Source organism: Pipra filicauda, unplaced genomic scaffold (genome assembly GCF_003945595.2).
Source record: "Pipra filicauda isolate LSUMZ 115617 unplaced genomic scaffold, ASM394559v2 scaffold356_size1356884_pilon, whole genome shotgun sequence".
Taxonomy (NCBI): domain Eukaryota; kingdom Metazoa; phylum Chordata; class Aves; order Passeriformes; family Pipridae; genus Pipra; species Pipra filicauda.
The window spans coordinates 505,224-521,653 of NW_024104483.1; the positions used below are offsets into that span (position 1 = coordinate 505,224).

The 16,430-nt window shown below is 39.7% G+C and overlaps 1 protein-coding gene across 1 annotated transcript; it reads left to right on the forward strand.

Annotated features, from left to right (window-relative positions):
• Window positions 1-5,186: 5,186 nt before the first annotated feature.
• On the forward strand, window positions 5,187-8,898 carry LRRC14B (leucine rich repeat containing 14B). The gene is made up of 2 exons (XM_027743907.2): window positions 5,187-6,091; window positions 7,607-8,898. The coding sequence occupies exons 1-2, from the start codon at window positions 5,187-5,189 to the stop codon at window positions 8,250-8,252; spliced, it is 1,551 nt and encodes a 516-aa protein (XP_027599708.2). The 3' UTR covers window positions 8,253-8,898.
• Window positions 8,899-16,430: the final 7,532 nt, after the last annotated feature.

Consider the following 16,430-nt stretch of genomic DNA (forward strand, 5'->3'; position numbering starts at 1 on the left):
TGGCTAGACAGGGAGAAACAACCCTGGTAAAATCAGTTTTGGAATTTTAGAATAGCTGAGTGCAATGCATTCACTGCATGCATGAATATATTTGTATGTATAGAAATGTGACCGGCAGAGGTCTGCAAATTCATTCAAGGAAGTAGATGAAGCAGAAGGAAATATTAGTGTTAATAAAAGTAATAGTATTTTATAAAGGGATAGGAGCAGATATGAAGGCACAATGCTTAACTAGATTCTCTTTATTAGTCAAATATGCAGATAGAATGACAATACTATTCCCAGCTAGTGTTTGTTTTTTATTAGGAACATATGTAAATCTGTTTCATATATATGGCAGAAAAAGGACTAGGCTCTTCATTTTGGATTAGACCAAGTTTAAGTTGCTGGCCATCATGGATACAAAGCCAACGCACCTTTAAGCATTTCTCTACACAACCCATACCCAGAGATTGCTTTACTTTATCCTTTTTCACCCAGTCATCAACATTAACCTGCATTAACCTTACTAGCCAGCCTGCTGGGAAACCAAGGTGGTGTTACAGTATTGTCTGTGTTAGCTCACAGCGATCTGGCAAGTGTGGAGTCGTGTCAGTGCTGAGCTTGGCTTCAACTTTTCTACATAATGATGTTAATGTGTTACTTTCAAATGCTTCTACTTTATGGCTGACATGTTGCTACATCTCTGCTTCTACTTTGTCAAAGCTGCTGTCTTTTGTGAAAATTTTCTCATTAAGAAAATTTCTGTTCTGAAGCATTACTTACAATCTGTGTGTGACACAAGTACATCAGTACTGAGGTTAAGATGAAAGGTATGCTTAGAAAGGCTTTTTCTAACCACTCCATGAGCAAAGAAAATGTTATATTAATTCCTGTGCCAACCCCCTCCCACTCTTGTGAGTTTTTTTAATGCATTAATGTGCTTACGTCATTCCCACTAATAGTAAGGTTGGTTTTAAAAAGGTTTTCCTTTTCCATCAGAACAAAATCTCTCATGTATTAGATCTCTCAGCAGTAGTTTGACTGACAACGAGTAACATTTTTCTCTTAAGTACTAGAACAATGAAAAGGAAAACTCTGCTTGTTGCCATATTTATTTTAAAATAGCCAATTATATTGGGATACGGGTGAATTTCCTAAATCTGTCTTGCATGCTTTAACAATATTAGAAAGCTTTTTAAGCTTGAATCACCTCTGGTAGTCTGGTGGAAAGCTTGTGTGTACCTCCTTCTTCCAAATTGTTTTCTTATTTCACTTGAATGTTCAGTATTTCTCAGACCACTGTCACTTTCATGAAGCAGCTCACTTTGGGAGCTGCTTATAAGTATATGAAATGATGTAGTATCACAGATTAAACCCATTCTCTGACATAAAGCAGAGCAATGCATTTTTACCTGTGTTTTGTGATTCATGTGTATTAAATATGTACTGACAGATATTTCAAGTACTGAATTTTAGACAGTGCTGTTTGTACCAATTTGATAATCAAACAGAAAATGTGCAAATGAACTGACTTAATGCCTTTTTGAACTGGATCAGATTGTTCGAGTTATGGAAGGTTGCCAGACTCTCTGAATGTATGGAAGGCTGAGTTGGCCACATGGGTATTAGTCTGGGGCAAATAGAACCTCCACCACTGCTCTGTTAAGTCTCCTGCTTCCCATGCTCACTAGGAACCTCTGTCATCTCTAAGTTACCTATAGATAGCGTCATAATATGCTGTTCCACTGCTGTAGTATCTAGGAAATTAGTCATGACCTGTATCCACCTTTCTGATCATGCTGACCAGCAAGTATCACTATGGGTTATATTACACTTAAGGTGGTCTACAAACACAACCTGGTTTTGTGCAAAGATAGTAGCTTGCCGAGAAAGGAAATATATGGAGTTTTCTTTCACAGACAGAAAAATTTATTGATCACATGCTTGAAGTGCTTGTAAAGCCTTAAAAAACTTAAACTGGAAAATATCCTCACCCAAAATATAAATTTTTGCCCCCAAACCAAATAATATTTGAAATGAAACAATTTTAAGTAGTGTTTCATAGAATCACAGAATAGTTTGATTTGGAAGTGACCTTTAAGTCCTATGTAGTCCCATCTAGTGTTCAAACTCCCTGCAATTAACAGGGACATCTTCAACTAGACCAGGTTGTTCAGAGCCCTGTCCAACCTGACCTTGAATGTTTCCAGGGATGGATCATCTACCACTTCTCTGGGCAACCTGTTCTAGTGTTTCACCATCCTCATTGCAAAAAATGTCTTCCTTACATCTAGACTAAATCTTACCCTCTTTTAGTTCACAAATGTTACATCTTGTCCTATTGCTACACGTCCTACTAAAAAGCCTGTCCTCATCCTTCTTCTAGGCCTCCTTTAAGTACTGAAAGGCCACAATGTCTCCCCAGAGCCTTCTTCATGCTGAACAACCTCAGCTCTGTCAGCCTTTTTTCAGAGAAGAGATTCTCCAAGCCCTCTGATCATTTGCATGGCCCTCCTCTGGACCCACTCCAACAGGCTGATGTCCTTCCTGTGCTGGGGACCCCAGAGCTAGATGTAGTACCCCAGGTGGGGTCTCACTAGAGCAGACTACAGGGAGAGAATCATCTCCCTCGACCTGCTGGGCATGCTGCTTTTGATGCAGCCCAGGATACGGCTGGTTTTCTGTGCTGTGAGTGCACAGTACTGGCTCATCTACACTAGTACTCCCAAGTCCCTCTCTGCAGGGCTGCTCTAAATCCTCTCATCCCCCAGCCTGTATTGATACAGCGAGTTGCCCCAGCCCTAGGGCAGCACCTCACACTTGGCCTTGTTTAACCTCATGAGGTTCCCATGGGCCTGCTTCTAAGCATATCTTTTGGATGGCATCCCATCCCTTGCACGTGTCAACTGCACCACTCAGCTTGGTGTCATCTGCATATTTGCTGAGGGTGCACTGGTTTGCCACCATGTCATTGAGGAAGACTTTAAATAGTACTTGCCCCTGGGGGACACCAATAGTTACTGATCTCCATTCAGACACTGAGCTGTTGACCAATGTTTTCTGGACACAGCTATCCAGCCAATTCCTTATCCATCAAATAGCTCACCCATCAAAACTATCTTTCTCCAATTTAGAGGGATGGATTTTGTGGGGGACCATGTCAAAGGCCTTACAGAAGTCCTGAGAGATGACAGCCGTAGCCCTTCCCTTGTCCACTGATGGAGTCGCTCCATCCTACAAGGCCACTAGGTTGGTCAATCATGATTTGCCCTTGGTGAAGCTGTGCTGGCTGTCTCAAATCACCTCCCTGTTCTCCTTCCCAGGCACAGAGGTAAGTCTGACATGTGAGTAGTTAGCAGGGTCCTCCTTACTACTCTTTTTAAAAATGGGTGCAATAATTTCCCATTTCCAGTCACCTGGGACTTCACCTGACTGGCATGAATTTTCAAATTTCATGAATAGAGGCTTGGCAACTACATCAGCCAATTCCCTCAGAACTCTGGGATGCGTCTTGTCAGGTGCCAGAGAGTTACGTACGTTCAGGTTCCTCAGGTGGTCACGTACCCAATCTTCTCTAAGAGTGGGAGGGACTTTGCTCCCCTACTCCCTGCCTTGAGAGGTGTGGAAAGAGAGATTGTCAGTGAAGACCGAGGCAAACCAATTTTTAAGTACCTCAGCCTTCTCCTAGTTTGTTATTACCAGTTTGCCAGTTGGGTTGTCAGAGGAGTATACTTTCTTTGACCTCCCTTTTCTGGCTGACATAAATTTAGAAGCCCTTCTTATTCCCTCCCTTGCCAACTTCAGTTCCAGTCATGCCTGGGCCTTTTTGACCCTACCTCTATACAACCAGGCAAAATTCCTATTCCTGTATTCAAATAAAATACAACAATAGTGGAGTAGTTTGTCTTGGATCTTTTGGACCACCAGTACAAATATAGTAGGCAAGCAGATAATGAGGTCCAAATGTACTAGATAAACATATAAAAAGTTGTGTATATGCCTTAGTGACTAGCCCATTACATTTTTAAAGGCCATAAAACTATTCTTACAAAAGTTTCAAGCAATTTGTACATTTTTCTTGTCATATAGGGATCAGTTATATTGTTGCCATTTTTGGGATTTAAAAAATTGTACAAAATATTGTAATACCTACATCATATCATCATCATTTGATATATGTGAAATGGAGTCGAAAAACAGAGGAAAATACTTAATACCTTGACAAGTTCTATCTATTTCATCTTACTTGTTTTTTGCAACTCATCTATTTGAAGGCAAAATCAAAATGATACAAACCAAAAGTCTGCAAAAATAAAAAGCTTCTTCAGCATGACACAGTCTAATAAAGATGTCCCTTCCCTGGTAATTTAAAGCATATTTATGTTTTTTCTTTTCCTTTTGATAAAATATTCCATAATGAGTTTACTTAAAAAGAAAAAAAAACCGAATCTTTGAAGTGGGGCATGAATTTTTCACAGCAAAACAGGTGTGGAATTATCTGGAAAATCAGAGTCGGCACAGCTTGAAAAAAGGTCTCCATCCCTCTGTTTGCCCAGCAAAAGACATGAGAAGATACTGTAAGGGAGGTATCCCTCGTTGCTTCCCCTGGAAGGAAGTGCCAAGTTGAAAGAAAGAAACATGCTCTCTGCTTTTGCGATAGCTGGGTGACAGAGATTTTTCTCCTGGCAAAGGGCAAAATGGAGGGACATCGTTGTAGCTCAGTGGCTGTAGTGCCTCAATCCTTCCTTATGGAGAAGCTCTGTTCTAACTCTGGGAAATCTTCCCCATTGAAATCAACATGTGAATCCCCAGCATAGCATCTTCTGTGTAAAAAAGTGGAATACAGATCATGTTATATTTTTAAGTGGAAGTCTGAGTGCTTTTCTCTCATGTATGTGTGCTGCCTTGATTTTACTGTTCCTGCTGGATAGTGGTCTCTATTTAATTGAGTTAGCTTTGTTATAAACATGGGGGTTTAAGAGCTCTCTGACTAATGATCTCACAATTAGGTACTGCAGTGTCACGATACAGCTCCAAAATAGAAAGGAGAGGAACAGCATGTGACTGTCCACTCTGCCTTTCCAGCAAGGCTTCTGCTAGCAGCAAACAACAGCTGCAGACAAAAATAGAAGGTGATAAGCAACTAGAATCTTTAGTTAAATATAGAAGTCATTCTCCACGACAGTAAGGAGTCCAGAGCAACAATGAAGTCTCTCCGATTCCTTAGTGCCGAAGCATTCGTGTCAAATGAAGAGTTTGCCAGGAAGAGTCTCAGCGTTGTTGCCCATAATCTTTTTCCTCTTCTTTTTAAAGCCAGCTACTTACTGGAGCAAGGGCAAGTGATTCATGACTTGGTAGAGAACTGGCCACTTGTTGACTTTAACATGGGAAAACTTTTGGGAGCTACTGTGGACTACCAGGAAGACTTGAGCCATAGAACATGCTCAGTGTGCTTGGAAAGCTGTCTAACAGGGCTGAGAGACTATGTGCTGAATAATTTTTCTCCCTACAGGAAAAGGTTGAAAGTGGTTGACCTGACAGGTATAAAAGATGTTGAAGTTCAGTTTTGTGAGTGCAAGAAGACAATGGGCAGGTGGGCCAGGACGCAGCTGCTCTCCAAGCTTTGTTTAGAATTGGTGGTTTACCTGCAACAAGCACAGTGCAATCCAGGTACATTTGAAACCAGTATTGATGTGCTAATTGACTTGTTTGTTACAGAGAGGAACTATGAGCTGGTCCTGGAGGCCCTGTTGAAGAAATGCTGTTGTCCACTGAAGATCTGCTGTGTAGCATTCAGATCTGACAACCTGACCCTGCAGAAATTCTTCTACATCATAAAACTCACGGATCCCTCTTTGTTGCGCAAACTGGAAATAGTTCACAATGTTCGCTTGGAAATGGAACACTTGGAAATACTCTTCAACAGTATCCACTTCCCTCTATTGATGTCCTTGACCTTGCCAGCACGAACATTTAATGTGCAGAGGTTCACAGCTACAGATGAACAGATGCTTACTAATATTGGAGAAAAGTTGGGTGAAATGACACACCTCACTGAGCTGTGTATGTCATTTTCTATACTCACAGGAAGAATACAGAAACTGCTCAGGTAATTTGGTCATCCTGCTTTCAGTCAGACTGTAAAGAACAGCACTTTGTGCCACCAGCAAGCTGAGAATCTCTGAGAATAAGGGAAGTGAGTGTATCTTGGAGGGTGCGTGGGAAGGGGCAGCAGGAAGCAGGAAAGGTTATTTGTTGGGGAGAATTGGCAGCCAATATATACCTAATGCACTTCGAAGAACAGACTGTTTTTATTAGTCTTCCAGAACCTATCTGGTGAGAATATGCTTTTGGCTACCACATAAAAGAGTGGTACTCAGACAATTTTTATATTAGCTTATGTATTAATCAGCTTGCATTGGCTTTGGTGCAAGACCTGAGTCATATACCAAATATTTTTTAGAGTCTCTAGTGAATTTTTGTCCTCTAAAAAAGATGCAGTAAATATACTAGGATTCCACAGATATTGTATTTTTAGGTGGGCAGGGGAATAGCAGACTTCGATTTGAGACTTTGATTTCAGTTGTTTGTCGTGTCTCTTGATGTCAAGGCAAGAGAGATCTGATGCTTTTCTGTACTGCAAATTAAGCTGATACATAAATATTCATTATGAATTCCTGTGAAAAACTGACAATTCTCAAAAAGATAACAAACTGCCAGTGAGCAGTGTTCGTACTGGAACAGAAAATACAGTTAACTGCATGCTTTTCAGAGCGTCTAAAAAAAAAGGCAGACAAAAGTTTCATCCAGACAAATCACCTTAGCCTAAAATTTCTCCCATACAAGGAGTAATTTTATTTAAAATTTGAGTGGCATACTGCTTATATCAATAGAAATAAATTGCAAGTTTCTAACTTTGATCCAGCTGAGCTCTGTAACAGAAGTCTCACTAAGATTTAGTATGTATGAAAGGGATCTCTTGATTTTCATTTATCAGAACTATTTTATATTCAACTAAAATATCTGAGAATAATCTCACTTATACTTCTTCCAACTTTCTTTATCAGAATATCTCTTTGCAACTGCAGAATGCTACAAAGTGTAAACCTTTCAGGTATTTAAAAACAGCAAACCCTACCCCCCCCCCCCCCCCCCCCCCCCCCCCCCGAAACAAAAGCAGATGTTTTGTTACAATACTGACTGGCTTTCATCTTGGAATTAATCCTTCCTTCATGGAAATTATCTAAATCTCTGGAATTATGACAGTTTTCTACAAGAAGCAGCCACCAATCCTTTTAAGGTAGCAGTGATCTGCTATTAATTCAGCAAGTCATAGACGCTTGACAACATAAAACTGGTTACAAAATAGATACATAGAAAGTTTAATCCCCATTAAAATAGCACAACAGAGTCACATAAAGAAGAAGCTAATTCATGGAACTGATTCCAGAAGGAAAATATACTTGTTATTTTTGGCACATGCTTCTGTTTCTCAAGAGAGGTAAGAAAAAATAATGAATGTGGTAGGTGGCTACACTCATAATATGTATAGTTGCATGTAATTTTGTAAATGTAGCTTTTCAATGTTTTATGCAATAAAACTGTTTTTCCTTTAATTCTGCAGCCCATTAAAAACTCCACTGAAGATGCTGGATGTTTCTAACTGCTCACTGAACCATGCTGATATGGCCTATTTAGCCAATAGCTTCCATGCTAATCACTTAGAAGCCCTGGACCTGAGTGGTCATGATATACCTGAACTTTACCCATCAACATTCTTTAAGCTGCTCAGCCATTCCTCTTCAGTGCTCAGAAGTCTTACCCTGGAGGACTGTAACATCCAAGATACTCATGTCAACATGTTGATTTTAGGTTTAAGCCCTTGCCAGAAATTACATGAGTTCAAGTTTGTGGGAAACCCACTGTCATCCCAAGCACTTAAACATCTTTTCACATTTCTCTGTGAATTGCCAATGCTGAAAAATGTGGAGTTCCCAGTTCCAAGGGACTGCTACCCTATTGGCATCACCTACCCCATTGATGATGCCAGTGTTTGCAGATTTGATCACCAAAAATACGAAAGTATAGCAGAGGATCTTAACCTCATTTTACTGCAAGCAAATAGGGAGGATGTGAAGGCTTCAACACCACTCTTTGGGAGTTATGATGCAGCTGTTCAGGAGACAAACAACGAACTGGGAACTTACTTGATCAAGTCCTTCAAAGAGACTTTAGAAAAGTTCACTACTTCTTTTAACAAAATGAGTTAAAGTTGTAACATAGTGGTGATGATAATGCTCTGTCAAATCAGAAGTTAGTTTAATTTTTCCTGGAACTGCACCTTCAATCATCAGTCATGTATTTTCTTTAATTTTTCAGCTGAATTTATTATTGTTTGAATAGCCTCTGATCACCTGAGTTATTGTAACTTATGATATATTTATTGCATGCACCTTACAAAGCACTACATGCTCACAAGAGGGGAGGACACTTAATAGCTTATTATTTTATACAAAAGAACTTTGTTTCTCAGTATAGCAATAAGTATTTAAGCTTGGCTGATTTCTTATGCAGGTTCCTCTGGATTTGGCAATGAGGCTTGCAGCCCTGCAAAAAAGGCAGGAAAGTCCTTTCTCAAGTCCAGCAGGATGTCCCAAAGGTTGTGCACATATCCTTATCTGTGGCTCCTGAAATTAATTTTTTTTTGCCCTGGGCCTTCTGAATTCACCAATCTGTGTTTTATCCAGTACACTCCCAATAGTGGGGGACATGCAACAGCCTCCACGTCCCTGTGCCTCTCTTTCTTGTGCAGAGGCAGGAACAATAAACACAATTTTTCTAATATATTGTGCTGGTGAGGACTAAAATTCCATACCAAGGAGGTGGCAAACCAAGCGGTTGGCTGACAGGAGAGGATGCCACCCCACCTACCCCAGAAATATAAAGCAGGAGTCTCCTGGTGCTCTTGCAATGTGTATTTTAGAATGGTAGACCAGGACAGTGCTGCACAGCCATGCTTGTCATGTTAGCTGGTAAGTGCCTCAAGCCACTCCCTTCTTGGCTGGTAGAATGCACCCCGCTGCTTTCAAGTGCTTTAAAGAAAGCCTAGGACAGTGGTAATACTGAAAAAAGAAGAGTGTTGAAAACATACGTAAAAAAAAGAAGAATCTAATGTCAGTTTAAAAAATGAGGAAAAGGGACAAGGCTGGTTGCTCAGTAACTAGAAGTTCATCTGTGTACAACACTGCCTTCTTCTGTCAGGACTATGTGTTCTGCTACAGACTTGCAACCAGTGTCAGGAAGAATCACATTTATTTGTCAAGCTCCAGTGTGAGAAAAGTATTAGAGTGACAGAGTAAACAGAATCCCAGACTTCACATATGCTGTGTTGGAGCATAGGTGAAGGGGTTAACAGGATATCAGGATACAGAAGTAGGGCCACAAAACACACATCTGAAGAGTACTCTAACGGGGGATGAATGGTAAAGAACTGTCATAGTCTACTTAGCTTCTCACCTGTAAAACTAGAGACCTGGTTAGCTTCTAGGTAATCAACAAAAAAGAAAAAAAAAAAGAAGCTCAGGTTAATACCCACTACTCTGCCATTAAATGTAATTTACCAGTTCATGAAAACTTGATCAAACAGCACTGAAAGTGAATGTTGCAGCAGCAGTTGAGGTGTCATTGCAGTATTAAAGATCATTATTAAGATAACAAGGACAATTTATTTGAAATAATACTGGACTTCATCATCTGAGGGTAAGGAAAATTTCTTCATTAAGGCAGTGCTGGTTTGTCAAGCTTTCTGTTTATCCACAATAAGAATATGCAAGCAACTGCTAACCTAATTTACAAAAAAAGAAACCCAAAACAAAACAAAACAAAAAATTAATGGACTGAGTACCAAGCAAAGCTTGCAGGTTCCAGAGTGCATTTAAATGATTTTTTTTGTTGTTTTCTTATGTTCATCTTTCTAACATGTTTTATTGATTAAACATAAGATGGTAAAATTGAAAGTGAATGGACATGACCTGTTTATGTTTACAGATCACTAAAAAAAAAAAAAAATAGTAATCTAAGTTGTCAACCATCTGTGATTCAGAAAATACCAGAGTTGGGTTCCACATGGCCTTGCATATATTTGGACAGAATTCCACATGCTCTTTTGTTCTTGCCTCTACTCTACCTTTTCCTCCCTCTGACCTTGCCATTCTTTTCATCCTAGAGTTAACCCATGACTTCTCAGCCAGACCTAAGTAATTTGAATTTTGCTATGCAAATTATCTACTCCTTTGGGATGAGTAGTGGTACTTCCTCTTGCTGGGAGGGGACACTCTTTGTACTGTAGCTAGAAATGTGTAGTGATTCCTTCACCTCCATCCTAACAGGTTATACCTGGAGGTGAAGGTCGGCCGTTTTGGAACATACTGTGTTACAACAGGCAGTCCCTGCCTTTTTCAGTACACACAAAACAGACAGCTCTTATTTCAGAATATTTAGATACCTTACAACGTCTGCTGTCTATGCAGCTCTCTCTACTTTCTCCTTGCTTAAGGCCAGTCATGGTCCACTCTTTTATTTTATTTCCTCCTTTTTCTGCACCCCACAAAGTCTTGCCCATCTTCCATTTTCAGTCTCCCATCTATATGCAGGGTCCTGGGCCAGGAGAAGTATGTAGAGACCATAGCTTTTGTTTTAGTGCCAAGTTAGAGGATCACCCCTATATCTATTTCAAATATTCCCTTTGAGTATGGAGTGCATTGCATTACAGAAGTGGTGTCCATGCAGCACTTCATGCAGCGTAGCAGTGAATGACTAACAAAGAGTTGGAGCGCATGAATACACGTGCAGAAAGGTTTTGGATCCTCTTCCTGGGAAACCAGCTGTTCTGCACAAACATGCACACATGTTTAAAGTTTTGTGATCTTCTAAAATGCATTTTGCTGGAATTGAAGCAGAAGTCTTATTGTCTACATTTGCATGTTAAAATTTTATTGCAAGAAATATAGTATATAGAATGCATAACCTATGTATCAGTACTTTGAATACTGTTGAATCCAAAAGGCCAAACTGCTAATACATGAGAACTATTTTGTTAACACCAAACTCTATTTCCCTTAGAAATTCTCAAGATAAATGCCACATTTTGGGCAAGGAGGGATTTGTACACTTTTGGAATGGAATCAGATATTCTTTAAGTCACACAGTTGCCAACTCTAGAGCCAACTTTAGCGCTTTAGCTCTTAGATATCCCATCTTTGTCTCTTTGGTTTCTTTCTTAATTATGGTTGTTACTGTTGGTTTTAAATGCAGGTCAAACTAGCATTTTGGTGTTGGCCTGACTTCCAGCAACAAGGATTTGTGCTATCTCTCAGAAGAGTTCCTGTATCTCTTTTGTCCCAGCAGTTCTGATTATGGTTTGGGCCTACTCTTTCTTCCTTTTTCCAATGTGTAGAACTGTGGGACTTGGAATTCTGCTATTAGAGAAAAAGGACTAATGCTACAATGACCTAAACATATAAAGTTACCTTCTACTTTGCAAATGCAGACAGATACTGACTGAATCCTGCCTTGAGTCCCCTGTCTTCCTGTATGTGACTACTATCAGCTTCACTGGGTTCAGAACTGAGTGGATTCAAGTCCATTTGTCCTGTCTATCCAGAAAACTGTCTAAAGCCTTAACAACATACCACCTTGGGGTAGAGACAGTCTTCTAGGCTCCAGTTAAGTCCGCCCAGCAGGACAGGAGTTGCCACAACACCAAAACCACACAGATGTCAATGGAGTGGAGATGTCTGTGTTGTGAACAAAGGTGTATTCAATACCCTGCTACAACATCTGCTCATGGCGTTCCTTTAAGTGTCTGAAGATGAACACTTGAACTCCCTTGAGGTTTATTTGCAAAAGACTCAGAAGAGATGCATGTAGAAAAAATACATTGAAAAAAATCAGGATAAAACCAACACCATTCTCACCATATTCAAGCAAATGTTCTAAACACAAAACACAATAGTGGGTATCATAAAGAAGCTAAAGGCTGACTTTTTGTTTGAATAAAAAGAAAAAAAACTACTAAATTTATATTTATTCACCATACTTAATTTGATCCACATTTTATTCACCAAATAGTTTTTTTTTATTTTTTAGCATGTTTTCATTTCCTTAATTGAGACATACATTATTCAGCAGCAGTTGCTTCTAAATCTTTCTCTGTGGCAGGGTGAGAATTGCCAGAAGAGCTTTCTGCTGTTGCAATTGCTAAGCTCCCCTATTCAGTAACTGTGCATAGACCAACTTCAGTTAAATACTTAGTACATAGCGTATAATGATTCTACTTTGACAAACTTTATGAAATTGAAGAACAGGTAAGAAATCTCTATATACTGCACCAGTTATTTTCCTGATTTGGTCTACCAATTTGTGACCACAGAATTTGAAATTGAAGGACAGACCTTTGCTACTTCTGATCTCTTCATAACTCGTCATATTATGTTTTGGCCACACAAAGAGCAGTTGAAAGAAGCAGTGGGAAAAAAAGATGACAGTCAGATTTTTACTGTGGAAGAAGCAGCACAGCAGCTATGTGCTTGGAGATTGCTACCTGAACAACATAGAAGCCTATTAAAAGAAAAAGGCAAATAAACACAACTGTTGCAAGAAAGTTGTCATTAATGAAACTGAAACAAGCTTCTTGATATAATCCTACACCTTCAAATTAATATTCTTTTGATCAAAAGTTGAGAGCTACAAGTCAATTCTTCTGAAAAAGTATGAGCTTTGCTTACAAAACTCCTCTCTCTCTCTCTCCTTAAAACATGCATCAGTCAACAATGGAGCAGGACTGTATGAACTACTCTTGCAAAGAAACAAGGGAAGGAGTTGCTGCTTCTCTCCATACTGCTTTCTAGTAAAAATACACTGTGAAAACTGTTGTGTGTAAGATAATAATTTATGATCGAAATTTAAATCCTCTTTCAATGAATGCGTGGCCATATGTCCAGATCTGCCTCTGTTTAATCCCAAAAGCTACAACTGTAAGCATTATTTTCTAATTCTTTTTTTTAATAGTCTTATACCTAGACGAAGCAGCTTTAGTTTTGAAGAAAACAAACACTTCCTATTGAATTAGTCCAGAAAATTTTGCAAAGTGATTATATAGAGCTTTTAATGGATAAAGGTCTAGTTACAAAGGCCTTGGCAGTTGTTACTTTTGCCTTTCTGCAGTAAAGGAACATAATCAGAGTTATGGAAATATTTTCCACCCCTGGAGATGGACTTATTAACCTTGAGCAGCTTAACTTTGAACTAACAAAACTGTCAATTTTTATGAGCTACACATGTGCTATGCCTGAGCTTAGCAGCTTACTTCTAATATATACTCAATTACCCACAGGAAATGGGTCTGAACCTGTAGTATCTCCCTCGAGAAAGCTGCCACTTTTAATGTAAAATTATAAAGAAAAATAATATTGACAGTTTTTTTCAAGTTTCTCAACAATTTCACAGCATTCATTTCAGAAAAAGCCAAGAAATTGTTGCACGAAATGAGCAATAAAAAGCTCAGTGCAGGTGGATGCATCATTCCATGCAGATCCATGATGTTACTGACAAAACCACACCAAATGTTTTGACTCTTTATGGTAACAAAAACAACTTTCAAACATGCTCTAAATGTGAACTCAAGTATTTTTTTAATCTTTTGCTGGCTTCCTGTCAGCCACGGGAGTCCTGGTTTGCAGCTTGCAATGCAAACAACAAAAATTGGGTCAATTTGCTGCTGGAGAAGGTGAGGAGCAAGGGCTGGGGCAGGGGAAAAAGGGAATAAGAGCTCAAAGGAAAGACATTAAGGAGTTCACAGCAGGAAAAAGCCAGCCCAACAACGTGTCCCACATAATTTTGTGTTTATCTGCAGCCAGCAACATACTGTGACTAAACTTGGGGTTTTTATCCTGCACAGGGAACAGTAAACAGATCTTTCATGCCAAAAACCTCTGTGGGAAATAGGTAACCCAGTTTTGCAAGAATTTGTCCAGCTGCAGCTGGACAGGGAGGAAAAAAGGCCCCCACAAGGGTTCTGCTCACACAGACACACCGGCAGGAACGTTTGGCTTTGAGGATTTTGGAATATTTCAGCTATGAAACAGCAATACTGAAGATAAATCCATACTGTAACAGAGACCCAAACTGCATCCCAACTCCATGCTACATCCAAAACCCAACAAATTCTGAGTTGTGGTCTCTGCTTCTTTGCTAAAAACATAAAACTGGATAGATATGTAAATCCATGACAAGCTGGGTGTCATCAGCTACTGCCTGTATCATGGTTCTCTCTTCCCATAAAAAGCCTAAAAAGCTAAACCCATAAAAATGTTACATCTTCCTTGTAGGAATGGGGAATATGGAGTAAATTAGAGTCAAGGTGATTCTGAGCCCAATCAGACCTAACCTGTGTCTGGCAGATGATATCAAGAAAATGCAATGAAATAACCTTCAATACTACTACTACTACTACTACTACTACTACTACTACTACTACTACTACTACTACTACTACTACTGCTAATAATAATAATAATAATAAAATAATGCAATGCAGACAGCCTGCAGATGCTTAGTGAACCAGGGCATTTACCTTGACATTGCAGGAGTGTCTCCAAAAAGGGGTTTTTGCATGCGACTCAGTCACTTTGGGCCACAAAGAGGTGAAGGGAAAATTTGCTTTAGTTAGTTATCAAATGGGTAAAGATACCATCTCACCTGCAGAAAACTGAGGAAAATGGTCCTTGGGCTCTGTATCAGAATGGAAGTGTTAATTCCCTGATTACTCAGGGAAATTAACTTTCTGCAAAAGCAAAGAGGAACCAGGGAGGAGCCATGTTTGAGGGCTGCTCATGCTGGGACAGGTGAGCAGCACTGGTCTGACAACTCTGGGCAACACAGACCTCCAGTTTTTACCAGTCAGGTACAGAGCGGCCAAAAACATCAAAATTCTTCCCTGTTTGGTTTCTCTGACAGGTCAGGGCCAGGAGGATCATCTCAAGAGATGAACAACGACTCAGTCTCCATAGCAATTACTCACTCTACCAATAGCACCACCAAGATCACCGATGTGCAGCAACAGGGATGGCTCCAGAGATTGTTGGGCATGTGACATTATTTTGCTCGTGAATTTTGGCAGAAAATGTCAAAAACCTCCTCTCTCCTCAAAATCCAAACCCATTTCTAATCCTGCTGAGGATCAACATGGTGTTTCCTCTTCACCTATGCTAACTTTAGCTTTTAATTAATCAACAAGTCATAATAAACTCAGTGAAGGCAACATAATTAGCTAGCCATAGTCCGGCAGCTCATTTCCCTGAAGTTCCTAATTCACCTTCTGCAGGTCCCAGGGAATTCAGAGACAAGTTTTAGTACCTCCATGATGGAAAATGCAAGTGAAATGGGACTGAGGTTAAACACCAAGCCACTTACAATATTTAAAGCTCTGTGTTTTGATATTAGTATATCAATTTCTAATGGGAGAGTGGGAAAAGGAGGCTAAAAGGTAAAAAATAAAAAGCTGATGCTCAAAGTTCAGTGGTTTGTTGGGAAATATGGAGCTCCATACCAAGATAGTTATAAAAAGTTAAGAGTGTGGTAACACTCTTGCTTGTGCTGCCTATCTGCCCAGTTTTGAAGTAAAACATTCCAGTGTACTACTAGATGAAATTTAGCTACTTCTGGGAAAAAAATCCTCATCCAGAGGGTGTATTTTGAGTATTTCTCCTTCTTACAGAGAATTAATTTAGCTTTAAGCTGCTCACATTGTGAAAAACCAAGGATAAAGAAATGCTGAGTCACAAACTGTTTCCTCCAGGCTCTCACTCACACTACACTGGACTTGATTTCTAGCCTTCAGACTCTTACTCAAGAGATACACAAGTGTAAGTTCTAGCTTCCATGCTGTTACTCAGGACATACCACACAGTCTGTGCACTTGTGCACGGTCAGGAAGAGATCAGACAAGCACATTGCTTAAAATGTCACATATTAAGGCTCTGAAATAAGGAACACTTGACTTTGAGATGGGATGGGATAAGAATTTGTATCCAAATAAAATCAGGAGGCTGCTGTGTGAACACCAATTCACTGCTCTTCCTTCTCACTTCCCTCTAATGCTTTTATAAAAAAGGGGAAAAAAGCAAGGACTTAGAGACACCAATTCAGTGCTGTTCCAGTAGCAATGTCAGTCTGTGTTCTAATCAGAAGACTGCAGGAGCTCAGAGATCGATTGTGGTGGACGCTGGGATTTGGATGACAGTAAACTAAAAATCAACTGATTATTTACTTAATGTCTTAAAAATTACTTAAAACTCCTTCCTCCAACCTCTCTTTCCTTCCACTTTCTCCCTGCTCCCCCCCAGCATTGCAGGGTGATGGGGAATGGAGATTATGGTCAGTTGTTCTTT

Bases quoted from the DNA above. Each gene is read 5' to 3' on its own strand.
- LRRC14B (XM_027743907.2), top strand. From the start codon at position 5,187: ATGAAGTCTCTCCGATTCCTTAGTGCCGAAGCATTCGTGTCAAATGAA. The intron at 6,092-7,606 runs GTAATTTGGTCA...TTAATTCTGCAG, and splicing joins AGAATACAGAAACTGCTCAG to CCCATTAAAAACTCCACTGA.